The 15,997-nt window shown below is 43.0% G+C and overlaps 1 protein-coding gene across 5 annotated transcripts in view; it reads left to right on the top strand.

Annotated features, from left to right (window-relative positions):
• The window catches only part of PALM2AKAP2 (PALM2 and AKAP2 fusion), a 646,508-nt gene that overhangs the window by 372,779 nt on the left and 257,732 nt on the right, over positions 1-15,997 (top strand). For all 5 annotated transcript variants that reach the window (XM_067743691.1, XM_067743692.1, XM_067743693.1 and 2 more), the window contains 2 exons: positions 167-247; positions 11,126-11,256. In XM_067743691.1, coding sequence (XP_067599792.1) covers positions 167-247; positions 11,126-11,256 — 212 coding nt within the window. The remainder of the gene's footprint in view (positions 1-166; positions 248-11,125; positions 11,257-15,997) is intronic.

Raw genomic sequence — 15,997 nt, 5'->3', positions numbered from 1 at the left:
CAACACACCCAGACACGAAGGGGCAGGTGACAACAGTGTGTGTGCCCAGCATCTCTGGAAGGGTCTCTACAGATGTGTACAGCTGCTGCTACTTCCTACCTTCAAATTCCTGGAGCCAACACCCACCCACTCTTACAGCCTCTCTCTCTCTCTTTTTATTTTCAAGGAAAAAAGAAAGAGGCAGACGGAAATAGAAGGCAAGCGCCAAGAGCTGGACGAGCAGATACTTCTGCTGCAGCATTCCAAGGTAAGCGGCTGATCCCACAAACCTGTTCCATTATTAGACATGCAGATCACACGCCAGAGAGCTGGGCAGAGCCTGCCCTGGTGTGAAGGTGCCGCCGCGGGCTGCACCAGCCCTTTTTCATTGTCAGGAAACCATCTCTGGGCTTGTGAATTTCTCAAATTCAGAGCATTGTTACAGCATTACAATTTCTGCAAGCATGATGAGCTGATAGGTGCCTGTGGATGGGTTGGGGTGTGTGTGCCTGTGAACTGCGGTGGTTATATATAGAAATTGGAGAATTTCCACATGGTGGGTGAGGCAGTGTTCCAGGGCTGTGTCTCCAAAACATAGATTGTGTGTGTGTGTGTGTGTGTGTGTGTGTGTGTGTGTGTGTGTGTGTGTGTGTGTACAGAGGTTCCCAAAGATACATTTAACATGCTCTTTACTAAATTAAAAATATTAATCTTTTCTTTCTTGATCTGGAGAAAAGGGAGATAAGAGCAGTATATGGTCTGATAAATGAGCAGTGCTGGGCACTTCAGGTTATTCACATGTTTTCTTTCTACTTTAACGATTTTGAAAGTATCCTGTTAGAAGACTGTCAAAGACAGTATTGAAATGATTTGACTTGATTGGTTTCCATTGCACCATGAGAGAGAGAGAGAGAGAGAGAGAGATGCTTATTTATTTATTTTTCTTTAAAACATAATACACTTAAGCATCATAATTGATGACAACCCAGGAGAAAGCTCTGTTACTGTCACAAGGACTCCACTGGTTGCAGAATGTTGCTTTCTGCAGGCTCAGAGAATAGTGTGACCAGTGGCCAGCTGGGAGTCGCTGCTTGCTTTCCACCGCTCCTGGGTTTTTTAGAAAAACCCTCTCGTGCTCACACCAAGTTGCCGTGACATTACATGTACAGAAATTGCATCACTCAGAGGGCTAGTTGGGAAGGTGGGGCTGACTCTCCAGGTGATGCTAGGTGTGGATTATTTTTTAACAAGATGAACCTTCATGGTTGCGTTTCCCATTCTTTTCTAGAAGACGGGGTTGTGCTGAATGAATCCTCAGAATAAAATTATCAGCAGGCGAGTTCCTGATTTTAAATAGCAGCATGAGGGGATGTAGGGACATGTGTATGCATAGGGCTGATTCGCTTTGTTGTGCAACAGAAATTAACACAGTACTGTGAAGCAATTATACTCTAATAAAGATCTATTAAAATAAAAAAAATAAATAGCAGCTTGACCTAAATCTGCTTCACATATTTATCAGTTCACCATTAGCTTGAACTAGAGAAGGGTGTTTTAAAGGAAGAATGGCAGCACGATACCGAGAATATTGCCTGTTTCTTTCTGCTCATCGTGTAAATCCATTTATGGACCTTTCTTTGTAGGAAGCTTGCATCTACCCTGTATGCCACTACTCTTTCCTTACCACATTCCTGAGGGAGGATTGAGGGCTAAAGTTAGCATCCTCTTCTTACAGAGAGGGGGGGCTTAAACACACTTAATAGAACCGAGTGAATTGTTCAAGGTCAATCTGGACAGAGCTGGATCTCTGGCTCAGAGTATAGTCAACTCACTCCTTATTAGAGACCAAAATGTATTAAACCTCATCATATTCTTGCTTAAAAGGTGAACTTTTGAACAAGAAGAGTGAAAGAATGAGAGGCTGTTTTTGACTAGACAGACTCTCTCCTCTTTCAGCTCAATGCGGTTCTTTGCTTCTGCATTCCTTGAATCAAAAGTCTGGCAATAAATGTATGTCAGAAGATCAAGTTTCTTTTGTCCTACCTTTTATCTTTCTGGGTGTCAGATAAGATACCGAGGATTCATTCATTGCTGATCCAGTCCAGTGTTACAATATTCTTTTCATATTCCATCTGTCCATTTTTCATCCATCCATCCATCCATCCAATCAACAGAAACAACAGTACAGATGACTTAGTATTGCATGGGGAAGCAGTGAGATTCCTTCAAAGACTTAGAAACAAGGGAATAAGATAGTTCTCTTTGGTTATCCTGCTAAAATTCTCACACAGTTGATGAGATTGATTATTTAAGGGAACACCCAGGACTTTCACCAAGGTTACCTTGCTATACCTGGGGAGAAAGGATTGGAAATGATGGAAATTTAATAAGTGGAGACCAGTGCATTATAATTTCTCTTGCTAGGGAAGACCTCTGTAGTAAGGGTGGACCACTAGCCTTGAACAACGAAAAAGGGAAGCTCAGAGGTTGCAAAGGCGGTTTATTGGGTGCTACCCTGGAGAGAGACCCCAGCTCTGGGAGGCCCCGAGTGTCTCTGCTCTGGTGAAGTGGCATCTGCGGTAAGGTGAGGACAGTGACTGGCCTCACCGTGATGCAGGTGACACTTCCCTCATGAGTCTGCCTCTCTTTGTTCTGAGTCCATCCTCCCCAAAATAGAGTTATTTCAATAATAAGGAGGGTGGTGCCTGATTGAGAGAGATGATCACTTCAGGCACGAGAAATGAATATGTTCTACCTTCAATCAGTTAACTGTTGACTGACCTTAAATAATGTGAGTCATCTTCCCTGTGATCACTGTTTGGAGCTTAGCAGCCTCACCCCCGGATGGTAGTAAATTCATTGAGGTTATAGTTCCCCCGTGAGCTCTTGGTAGAGACTCAGCCAGCTTCCTGATGGCAGCATAGCAGCCATGTCATCCCCGTGTCCATTCTCAATAGGAGTCATCATTTTCTTTCAGTGCCCAATATGTGCCTTTAGATACATCCCCTCAATACTGAACACATAGTAGATACTACTCTCCCCATCCTACAGGTGAGGAAACAAACTGGTGAGAACAAGTAATCTGCCCAAGAACAGGGAGACTCTGAGTGGGGGAGCCCGATTGAACCCCAGCACTGTCACCATAGCCATGCTTTCTCCAGGACACTGTTTCCTCCAAATGACATAATTAGTCTAGAAAGATGTCAATTACTATCATCACTGCCTCTTTTACTCTAAGTATATTCTTGTGGGCTCTGGAAAGTTTGGACCATGTGGAGATGTGCCACAGTGATGAGTCGTAGTTCCTTGAAGTAGAAAATATTAAGAAATATGTCAGGAATTGCTATTTATTTTAACATTTTTCAAAATTCCAGATGTGCTCTAAGAAAAATTATTCTCAGTGCAAAGTTAAATGGAAAAGCATTAGAATTTGATTTCATGTTTATTAAGATATAATTCTCATTATCAAATAGTCTTTGAATGCGTATTCTCATGCAATGAGATATGAATTATTTAGACAGATTGACTGGTCTCTTGTCAAAACAAATAAATTTTGCAATGCAATCATCTTGATACTTGTATATTTGACTAATATATTTCCTAATTGCAATAGTTAGGGCTATATAGTGACTCCACAAAATGGAATATCATTACTTTTTATATGAATGATAAGCAAATTCTATAAGGCGTTGAAGAAAATGTTGAAATATTAGCTGCTACACCCCAGTGATTAGGAAACCTCCAGGTACTTTGACGTCCTAGCCAAATTAAACTCAGATTTCTTTTTATAAGATCCTTAGCTGTGTTGAGTATCTGACATTTGTGATGCGAGAATTTCCAAGAAATGCTCACATATGGGACCAGTAGGCAATTTTAATAGCTGTATTACTTTTGCTGATAATAAAAGGAAGGAATGTATGATCATTGCAAGAGTGAAATTCAAAGGTACAGCAAAATATAAAGAAAAACATATCAGTTGTCTGCTCAGCACCCAGATAGAACCCAATATATTTTTATGGAATAAGATACGGAACCCTTACCACAGGCCTCATCAGCCTGTGAGTAAAATGAAATCATATTAACATTAGTCTCCAAAATGCATTAGCCTTTATCTCTTTTTTGATTTTTGTATATGGGTTCTTTTAAATTCTCATACAAAATTTTATAATTTTTACGAAATCACATCTAACATTCATTTACTTTATAATTTCTGACCTTGATGTCGTCCTTGGAAAGAACACCTTCATCTCAAACACTTATCTATGATGTTTCTTATATTTCAGTAGTTTTAGGATTAAAATCTAGAATTTATTTTCCTGTAAGGAATAAGATAGGAATAACTTTACTTTTTACTGATGGTGAGACAGTTGCTTCAACATGATTTGTTGATTAATTCATCCTTTTCCCCACTGATTTAAATGTCTTCTTTATTATATACATATTTCTCACTTATACTCGAGTCTGCTGTTTGTGGGTTCTTTTTATTCCATTAATCTGCCATTCCTGGGCCAGCTCCATTCTCTTTAATCCCTCTAGCCTTTTAATATATTATAATATTTCATAAAGCAAGAGCCATCATTATTCTTCTTCTGAAAAATTGTCTTGGCTTTTAATTCCATGGAAACAATTACTTATTTTTATTGTTTTTATTATGTGACTTGTGATCATGTGAGTTTAAAACAATAAATCAACTATTGGATTATACCAGACAGACTGAATTTAATATTCCCTTTTGCCCCTTGGTTGAATTGCCAGAGATCTGTCTCTTTCATTGGTCATTTCAAGGTCCCAGCAAGAAAAGGCACACAGTACATATTGCCACATGCATCCCTTTGGGACTGTCACATTTATAAAGGTTTGTATAACATAGTCAGCATGGTCAGAATCCAATTGCTAATAACCACATCTTCAATACATAAGCTGTCTTTGAATTATTTATTCATGAGCAGGAACCCTGACTAGAGTTTTTTTCTAATCCAAGCCATGAAAATTGTCATTATATTTTAAAAGCCACAGCCCTTCCTCTCCAGAAGACTGAATGGAAAAAAAAAAATCAAAGAATGAATTGTGACCCTGCGAGATATTTATTGTCAACCCACCAAGGTCATTTGCTGAATAGCCCGAAGGTATCAGGAGCCTTGCTTGCAAAGACATTACAGTGTTTCTCACTATTGTGAACCGTTCAAACTAATTTTAGACTTTCCTTGGTTGTTAGTCTGTGCAAAAGGCCAAGTTCAAATTTGAAAATACTGACCAGGCAGGCAGGGTACACGTCTCATCCTTCTCCCCATCACATCTCCCCCAGACCCCATAAACGGAGCTTGAGTGGAAGTTAAAACTTGGTTTCTTCTATCGGAAGTCTTGGATCGGCTTTTGTGTGGCCTGAATCATGTAACAAAACCAAAGATCTTATTGGGAGTCAATGCGGGGGAAGGGATGTGATCAGGGGGAGGGGAAGGAGAATGGAGAAGGGGACACAAGTGCATGAGAACACATCACAACCATTGTGCCACCCTATGTTTAAGCCATTTTTTATTAGGAGATGGAATTTAGCCAGATTCCCAACATCACCCACTAACGCAGCCAATGTCAGCTTTTGCCCGATTACAGGCGGATGAATGATTTGGAGTAAAAAGTAAAATCACAACAATATAAGAAGAAATCACAGATAAAAGTCTTAGAATGAGAAAGTCTTGGCTAATTTTTACACCAAAGCCAGATCTATAAGGTAAAAAGGATTGCTAGAGGGCTTCCCTGGTGGCGCAGTGGCTGAGAGTCCGCCTGCCGATGCAGGGGACACGGGTTCGTGCCCCGGTCCGGGAAGATCCCACATGCCGCGGAGCAGCTGGGCCCGTGAGCCATGGCCGCTGAGCCTGCGCGTCCGGAGCCTGTGCTCCGCAACGGGAGAGGCCACAACAGTGAGAGGCCCGGGTACCGCAAAAAAAAAAAAAAAAAAAAAGATTGCTAGATAATGACTTTATAAAAATGACAAATGAACAGAAAATGATTTCGAAACTTACTGATTCATCTCCCACTTTCCACTGTCCCCCACTCACACCGGACACTCCTCACTGCTTAGCTGGATCACCTTGAAAAGTTGCTTTAGCTTAGTTACCTTATCTGTAGATTAAAAAGGTTTGATTAGACAATCTTGAAGGTCACCAAACTCTGTCCCACTTCCCAGCTATGACATTTGTCATCCCTCCACCTTGAATGCCCTTCCTGGCATCTCAGATCTCAGCTCAAACGTTTAAGTACTCAGAGAGATCTTTCCCACCTAAAGTGTCCTCCCTCGGTCCCTGTTTGTCACATCATCCTGCCTGCCTCCTGCCATGCGTGTATCATAGTCTGAAATGATCTTGCATCCATGTTTATTGGAATGAAGACTTGGTGAGAGTGGGGACTTGCCTGTCTTCCTGAGAGGTGTCTTCAGACCTGGCAGAGTGCCTGGCATGTAGGGATGGATGGGGACCCTGCTGTTCCTGAGGTGGGGAATGCAGGAGGAGAGACAGGTTTGCAAGAGGATGAGTAGTTCCTTTTGGCTAGCCAGCAGGAAAGCTTATTGCATTCCTCAGCCATTTGGGTAGTCCTTATGCAGTGCTGCTCAGACTGTGGTCCTCGGTCTGGCGACATCAGTGACAGCATCACCTGGGAGCTTGTTAAAATTCAGACTCCCAGGCCCTATCCCCAATTCACAGAGTCAACATCTCTGGGGACAGGGCCCTGGAATCTGTGTTATAGCAGGCCTTCCTGGGAATCCTCATACAGACTGTAAGTTTGAGAGGCTCTGTTCTAATTTTGTTTTCCGAGGCTGGACCGGCCCACAGAGCAAGAACCAGATTTACGTCAGGAGGTCTCTCCATCGGCCTTCCAGGAGCCCTGTCAGGACTCCGTGTGTCAACTGGCAGCTCCCCGTCTGCTGCTGCTTTGTCTTGACTCTTCACAGTTGCCTCCGCTTGACAAATGCGAAGTTTTGACAGTTCTTAGTACCTGCACGCTTTGATAGACTTTTTTTTTTCTTTGATGTTTGTTACTTGGACAATAAGGGCATAAGAAAAGAAAACTTTTTGGTTTTAGTTTTCACTTCTGCTGAGCTCGTCACTAAATTCTGAAACACTCAGGCGGCCAATGAGAGCCAGAGCGATACAGGAAAGGTGGTGCTTTTGGCGGACGTGCATGATCAGTACGCACAGGTGCCTTACATTCGAGGCCCTAACACAGTCAGCTCTAGGGTACAAGACGAGGGGATCTGGAGTAGGTTAAGGAAGTCTCTGGAGGCAAATGGATTTGAATTGGTGGTTTTCCCTGACAGCAATTACTTTGGGGCCAAGTGAAAACTCAACTAAGCTTTTTTGTTTTTGTAACGTCAAAACACCTTTGTGAAACACCTTCCCTGAGACCAGGCCCACTGTCTTGTTCTGTTAGATCCTCTCTTCCTAGCTCCAGCTGTTGCGGATGTTTTGGTGATGTCACTGCTGTAGCCAGCGAAGAGACAGATCTGGGGGCACATATGCTTTTGGTGTTCATGGTCACCAGGCTGCTTTTGTCAGAGGTGCTGACCAATGGCTGGGGCTAAATCAGCCAGAAGATGGGGAGGGGTGGGGTAATTCAACCCTTCCCTTGGTGGCAGGAGGCACTGGTTGAAGAAGAGCAGACAGAACATTCCCAAAATCATCCACTTCCTCGCATTTCAAGAAGCCCTGGCTTGTAGAGCATCTCCTGCTGGGGCACAGAAAACTGGGACTCTCCATGGCTGCCTTTCCAGAAGGGTCCACACACCAAGTCTGAGGTTGCCAGCATGTCAGTCTCCCAAAATCCTGAGGTTTTTACCTTCCACGGGTGGAACTAGGTTAATGTCAAACGTTTTAGCACAGGAAGCTCTCTGAAAGGGTGACCCCTTCATCCCAAGTAATCAGAGTGAAAGACAATCGAGAATTTTCCAATTCACCCATTCACTCATTCATTGGCTGGAACTGAGCCGGGTGAGACAATGAGATGCAAAACTGAATAAGGAATGGCCTTAGCCATTGAGGAGCTGGGAGTCTACAGGGGGGGCAGATATAAAAAGAAGTAATTTGAGGGTAATCTAAAGAATGCTCTAGGAGTTTCCTGGTGGTCCAGTGGTTGGGACTTGGCATTTTCACTGCTGTGGGCCGGGTTCAATCCCTGGTCGTGAAACTAAGATCCCACAAGCTGTGTGGTGCAGCCAAATAAATAAATAAATAAAATTTAAAGAATAAAGAATGCTCTAGAATATGTTCTCCACTATAGGAGACACTAATCCTGCCAGCAAAAGTGGAGGAAGGCTTCTCAGGTGGCATTTTACCTGGTCTTTCTCAGGTGAAAAGAGGAGAGACCAAGGGAGCAGGACGAACGACAAGAATAAACATTCCTATAGTACTAAGTATAGACCCAGCACTTTTAATGTATGAACTCACTTAAATCCTCATAACACACTTCCGAGATGAGCACAGTTGTTGTGTCCATTTTACGGATGAGGAGACTGCGGCTCAGTGAGGCTAAGGGCCTGTCCTAGGTCACACAGCTAGTAAAGGGCAGACTGGCTTCAGAATCCAGACTGTTAACCGTTGTTCAACCTGGTCTCTTGGCATATGCGAGTGTGATCTCCCTGGAGAATTTTGAGTGGCTTGAGTGGAGAATGGTGGTTCTGAGGGTTTTGTTTGTTTGTTTGTTTTTTCCTTCTGTAGCCCACTTAGGAAGAGAAACCAATTTACCCCACCCATTCCCACTTTCCAGTGAGGGGTGGGGGGAATCTCTGTAATAAAGCTTTGGAGAACGTAGTAGTTTGCTAGGGCTGCCATAACAAATTCCACAGACTGGGTGTCCTAAACAACAGAAATGTATTTTGCCACAATTCTAGAGGCTAGAAGTACAAGATGAAGGTATCAGCAGGGTTAGTTTCTTCTAATGCCCTCTCCTTGGCTTGTTGATGGCTGTCTTCCTCAGGTGTCTTTACATGATCTTTCTGTGCTTGACTGTGTCCTAATCTCTTTTTATAAGCACACCAGTCATATTGGATTAGAGCCCATCCCAATGACCTCATTTTAACATTAATTTCCTCTTTAAAAGCCCTATTTCCAAAATAGTCACATTCTGCAGTAGTGGGGCTTAAGATTTCAACGTATGAATTTGGGGACGGGGACACAATTCAGCCCACAGGAGAGCCACCAACATACACAGATTGCACCGTGAGCTTTCACACATGATTTTATATTATTAAACAATGCCCTATAAATTTTTAAGTATTTTTTTACACTTTCCTGAGTAGTCCTTGAAAACTTTTTTTTAATTAATTTATTTATTTTTATGTCTTTACTGGAGTATAATTGCTTTACAACGGTGTGTTAGTTTCTGCTGCTTGCAAACTATTTATAACACGTTTACTGGCAACATGTTAGCAATGCTGTGCAACTGTTGAAGCACATTGGGGTGAGAGGGTGGCTCCCGTCTGCAGTCACTTTAGCAGTACAGTTAAGAATCATATGTGAACAAACTGGTGTCTTTAATGAACGGAAAGCTGCAGGTCAAGAGGTATAATTATGCCTCTCTATGCACTCTAAGAGTGACCAAACAAATCTCCACCAACGACTTGTAATTCAAAAGGAAGAATAACACCAGTGAAAACTATGGCCACCTGGACACCACCCTGACGATGCGTTGCTAACAAAAGGTCCAACCAGAAGTGCAGGAATTCCAGCCACCAGAACTTGCTCCTGTACATCCAGCTCCTGTACATCTTGCTTCATGCTGCTGAATGGTGGCCTGACTTCTCAGTAGAATGGCAGATCAGAACCATTAATGAATTCTAATTTACTATTACTAAATGTTTGTAATTTTTAGTGACTCATTTTATAGGTTCATAATAAATAGCCCTTAATCCCATGTAAAATGAGAGTCTATGGACTTGTGTATCTTTTGCTTGTAAGAGCTATCGAAAGGAAACCAGTAGTCTGAATTGTGTGTCCACAATGTTAGAGACATGGTCCACTTTCTCTTACTTCCGTAAATCATATTTAATTGGTTCCAAGCCATGCATGACCTGGCTCTTAGTCATCATCAGAGCTCCCTTTCTTTCACTTCCTCACCCTAACTAATGAGATCAAATGAGATTCAGATAGAGGGGATGCCAGGGAGCCAGAGAACCTAGCACTTACTCTACGTTGACTGGCTTCAAGGCCATTACTCCAGTCCTTGCTGGGAAGAACTTGTCGCATGCCCTTCTTCTGGCAGAATTGGTGATGCATCCTCACAGTGGTCCATTCCCATGACCACCGACCTGCCCACAGGGATGCTCAGCCATGATGTCCAGCCTCTGGCAAACATCCAGTAACCACCAAATGCCAACTAGGTAACCCAAATCAGAAATCCTCTCCTATGCCTTACATGCTTTGCTCTTCATTTTAGCGAGTTTCAACATGCCTTTCTCTTGAGCTGTTTTCGTTTCCCTTCTTAAAGCACTAATCAGTCACTCCCTCCTAACCACTGACCCAAAACACGAAAACTTCATTTTACTCCGTGATTATATTGGGACACCGACACAGGTGGGGTGCATAATTTTAGTACCATTAAGAGACACCTGCTGAGGATGGTTGGGAGTCATTAAAAATGAGTTTTTAAGAAGAGGCGTGACATGGATTAATCTTTTAAAAAGAGCACGTTAAGATGGACTGGATATTACAGTGATCTTAGGAAATGTCATAATGGAACTGTAGTTGCATAGAAAAATGTCCTTACTTTTTAGAGACTCGTACTAAAATATTTATGGGTGCCATGTCATGATGTTTGTTATTTACTTTAAAATGCTTTGGTGGAAAGAATATGTGGGAAAATACGGCAAAATGTTTATAGGTGTGAAATCCAGATGAGATTACACAGGCATGCATCATATAGTTTCCTCTGTTTTTCTGTATGTTTTCAAATTTTTTAATAATAGAAAAGTGGGAATCAATCCTTTTGGCGGCTCTCTGGGCCTTAGGCGAGAGAGGCAAGTAGGGGGCCAAGTAGTGAGAAGCGATTCAGGTGGACGCTGATGAGGGGCGGAGCTAAGATGGAGACACCGCGGAGGGAGAGGAGGGTGTGGACTGAAAGGTATCATCTAGTCTGTTCTCTTCGCTCATTCCCACAGTCCAAAGTGCTTCGGGAAAAATGGCTGCTGCAGGGTGTACCTGCTGGAACTGCGGAAGAGGAGGAAGCCAGGCGGCGGCAGTCTGAGGAGGATGAGTTAAGAGTCAAACAACTTGAAGGTAACATTCAGAGGTAGGTGGTTTCCAGCCCAGGCCCCCAAACTGTGACTTTACAGTGCAGTAACCACATCTCTCCTCTAGGGAGCGTTTCTCAGTGCCGTCACCTTTTCCCAGGGCTTTAGAATTATCTTCCTAAACAGAGTAGGTACGTTGTTGCCACTGAAACTTTTCCATATAACCCAGAATTTTGACTCTGAGTACTAAGTATTGTATTGGGATTCACACAGTACAGTGATGTCTTCATGGACCAACGAGGTGTGGTAAGCAGCTTGCCCCTTCACTAAATGTCCCCTTTTTGAGTTCTTCTGTCAGCTTTTGTCTTTTTCCTTCTTGAGCTCAGGCTGTTAGCTGTTAGTGGGTCTGTTGTCAAATTTGCTACATTTGATCAATTTGAAATGGGAAAACTGTAGCCAAGGGTCTTGGAATTGAAACTGAGGGCACCCCTGTGAGCTGTGTGCCTGAGCTCTAAAAAGTAACTTTGTATTGTCTAGTTTCAATGCTCAGAGGGTGAGTTGCTTCCTTTATGGTCCTCAACCAGGTTCTGAACATTTCAGTCTGGGAGATAAGTGACCTCTCTATGGTCAGTGGCTGGCCAGGCTCAGACAGAAGCAAAATAAATGTAGGTTTCCACCTGGGAACTGTAGCCACGCCAGGTCCCAAGGCACCCAGCCAGAGATGTGAGATGGTGGGGGAAGATGGTGTGTGGAGATGCCTTAGAACGAAATCTCCCCAGCCACCTTATCCCACCAAATTCTGCTGGAAATATCCCCTTGGAGAGGGTCATCTCTTTCTCCTGCGGTTTTGAGCTCTTTTAAAATACAAAGAGTAATAGCTAACTTGCCACCAGTCATTTGCAGCCAAGAGTGAATGAAGCTGGTGAGGGCACCTAGGGGACCCCAACAGCATCACCAAAGGGAAAAGCAGACCGACTGTAAGCCCCAAAGGCCTGTGTCCCTACTTTGCTTGAGCCCTTATGCCCCTTAAGGAGTTCTCAGAGCAGCTTGCCCAAGCTTTGCTTATGGGGGAAACTGGCTAAGAAAAAGTTTATATGGGGTGTGTGTGTGCGTGTGTGTGTGTGTGTGTGTGTGTGTGTACGTGTACATATACATACACACACATATACGTACACACACACTTTTTCTTAAAATACAAAGGATAAAGGCTAAATAATATGTATATGCATATATATATAACATTGGAAAGGCTAAATTATATATTAGTGTGTGTGTGTATGTGTATATATATACCATTAGAAGAAGAAATTTTAATCCTGTAAATACTGACATCAAGCTTGTGAGGACAAGTACCTCCAGAACCCCAGGAAAAGAAAGGACTTCATGTTAGAAGCCCAGAAGATAGAAAGGGGAGGGGGTGGGATGAAGTAGCCCAGAGCCCTGAGCCTCGGGGATGCCCTCTCCTCAGGAGTGGCTCGGCTTGCTGCATCTTAGGCAAGATGAGGGAGCCAAGGATAATGGGAAATATTGACAGTAAACTGGAGAGGAAAAGGTAGCTCTGAGACATGGTTTTATAGGTTTGCTTTTAAGTCTCAAAGCGGCAAGTCCATGGTGCTTTCAGCTGGCAGTTGATACCGTATAGCATCTCTTTATCTTTACTCTTGTTAAAAGTTCCAGTCCATTTCCTCTCTCTTTCTTACTACACTACACTCCAGATGGGTCTGGCACCACGCAGGTGCTCCATAGCTGTTTGTTGAATGAAAGGATTGGGGCTGGGACCCCTGCCTGGCAGAGGGAGGCTGGGGAATTAATCTCCAGTCCAAGTTGGCAAAATTCTAGGAACCAAGTGGCCTGGGCACTGTCTATTCACAGCAGGAACCATGATCCAGGTTCACATGGGGCAGCATTATACTGCCGAGGAGTTCTAGGCAGGAGGAGGAAACAGGGATGAGAATTGCAGGCCCCCTCTGCAATTGCAGGCCCCCTATGCACATGGATGGGCAGAAAATTTGATTTAAAATTGTTTTTTTAAAACCTGGATATCTTTTCTCACTGAGCCTGATATGTGCATTCATTTCATGTAGTAGGTATTATTACAGATGGAAGGCAGAGAGGATTTGGAAAGTAGGATAAAACCAGTTCTGTGACCTTTTCTGGTTTTCTTAAATGGCATCAGAAAATGTGGTCTTCAGCCACATTGGCAGTTTCACTTTGGCTTGAATACAAATATATTGTTGTTCTAGCCCCATAGGTGGTAACTTTCACCTGTGATGAGCCATTACACGTGGGAGAGGAGTCTTAAATCAAGACTCAGTTTTGGCTAAATTAATCATTGGAGCGAGATATAAGAGTTAGGAGCTGGTTTGTGGTTCAGGTGGGCATGACCATACTCCTAAAAATAAAGAGAATCTCTTTTTATCCTTTGAGTCAACAGAAGAAAGAGCTCATTCAATGCATGCAGGCAATCTCTTGGAGGCCATTTAAGAGAGAGATTCCCAAGCCAGAAGGAAAGAAATCATAACAGCCTAAAGGGGTGGGGGTGGAATGCTTAGGCCTGGATTCAGGGGGCATTTCCTTCTGCCATAACCACGGCTTTGCTGGACATCGGCCAAATGGGCATTGGCCATTTGTTGGAGAAGGAGCTGTGTTCCCTGGAGCTGATTTTCTGTAGGAGCAGGGCTGCCAATGGGCATCATTTCCTCCTTAGGGCCTCTTGAGGGAGGAGTTTCTTCCTACCTTAGATGTCAGTTTCTGCTTCCCTTCATCTTACTCACAACTTCTCTTCTACAGTATTCAGCATCTTTAAGCTTCAGTCCCAAGGGAAGAAAGGAGCTCTCCCCGCTCCTTCCTTAAAGGATCCTCAGTCACCTAAGACACTTTTCTGAAGTCAAGCATTGGTTCTCTCTCATACCCTTAGTCACTTGAACTGCTTTAAAGGTTCATTGTAAACATAAGCATCCTCCAGTCTTACAAGGTCTTTGTGGATGGGCTGGCCTGGGTCTGCTAATTTTGGCCGAGCTCGGCTAAGAGACTCTAAGCTGTAGGTTGGATGAGGCTGCTCTCATTTTCCCTGCACTAATGAACTAATCATGACCATTTCCTTTTACGGCAATGGCCGAGGTGCAAGGGGGCTGAACAGGCACAAGGCGTAGGCTCAGAACTGCCCGTGAGCCATTAGCCAAAGCAAGTCAATGGCTAATCCCAAAACCCAGGGGAGGAGGTAGACAGTCAACCTGTTAGAGACAGGGACTCAGAGTTATGGGGCAAAGGGTACAGATACAGGAAAGGGTGAAAATGGGTGCTAATCCTTCAATCTTCCAGAAGCATGATTGTTCAATTAAAAACTGCAAGCATTAGGGAAGACTGACCAGCAGGAGGGAAAGTACAGAATAGCCCAATGAATGAGAAAGAGGATGAACTAAAACAACTCAAGAATTCAGAGGAAAAGGAAGAAAAGAATAAAGGAAAATATGAGTGGCTTTGGAATAAGATCTGATCTTTATGTGATAGGGATCCTGGAAACTGCCTGCAAGTCAAATGCAGCAGAACCACTAAATTAAGGAATTCTAAAGGAGTTTGAATTGGAACATTAATTTGTAGGTCTTAAGATTTGGGTCCACCTGTCTAAGTCCTCCCCCAGCAACAAATTAGATTTTCCTGAAGAGATATATGAACTCTTTTCAAACTATATTAGTATATAATATAAATGTACTAAACTATATTAGTACATTTAGGCCCTGAAGGTGTATTAGTCCCTTTTGGTGAATCAGGAGTAGCTTGAAGAACCTGATGGAGCAGTACAGAATAGCAATCCAAGAGCAGGGAGAATGCCTGCAAGGAAAGATTAAGGGAAATCAGGGTCAGTTAGTTTAGAACAAGAGAAGATAATGATGGCAGCTTAACTCAGAACTTCAAGTGTATGTAGGATTTAGGCCACATCTGAATTCTTTATGTGTTGGCCATTCTGAATATGATGAAGACTTAAAATAAAGCATGAGAATTTGCGCTTAGACATATGTCTGTTTCCCTAGATATCGTCAAGAAGAAAGAACATAACCACCTTTCTAATTCTGATTCCAAAATTCTTTAGGGTGCCAGTAGCCATATAAGAAGTTCCAGGTTTACAGACATGTTTTCTTCCAAAATGTTATTTGTAAATTGGCGGTGATTTGGAACTGAGAATGTTGTCTGTTTTTAAAACTATTATATGTGGTGCTTAGGTTTTTAGGGCAGCCCACACGGAGGACAGGAAGGAAGGGAGGGAGGGAGGGAGGGAGGAAGGAAGGAAGGGAGGGAGGGAGGGAGGGAGGAAGGAAGGGAGGGAGGGAGGGAGGGAGGGAGGGAAAAATGTAACTAGACTATTAAATCTGGGCATTAGAATCACTTGGGAATAAAAATATGAATTCCCAGGCCTCATTCCAGGAAATTTGGATTCAGTGACCGAGGTGAGGAGCCTTGTAATTTATGTTTTTCAAACAGTGCTCCAGGTAATTCTTTTGCATGGTCAGGTTCAAGAACAATTGCTATAAATGGAAAAAAGCATAGATCATAAGTGAAATCCCATTATAATACCTGTAAACCCTCAAGGGAAGTGAGAAGTAAATAGTGTTTGGAAGAAAATTGATTTCACCCAAACAGATAAAGAAGGACAACCCCGACCCTTGATTTCAGACTGATTCAAAGCCTTAGTATTTTGACTCAAGGAAATTTGAACCCTGCTTTGGGACTCCTGTAAGTGGGAATAAAGCTGTCTCTCTGGCATTGGGCTGAGGTCTCTCTACCATAAGTCCCACCGTGGAA

This window comes from Pseudorca crassidens, chromosome 7 (genome assembly GCF_039906515.1).
Source record: "Pseudorca crassidens isolate mPseCra1 chromosome 7, mPseCra1.hap1, whole genome shotgun sequence".
Classification (NCBI taxonomy): domain Eukaryota; kingdom Metazoa; phylum Chordata; class Mammalia; order Artiodactyla; family Delphinidae; genus Pseudorca; species Pseudorca crassidens.
The sequence above is the reverse complement of the archived record's forward strand: the minus strand, read 5'-3'. Positions and strand labels throughout refer to the sequence as shown.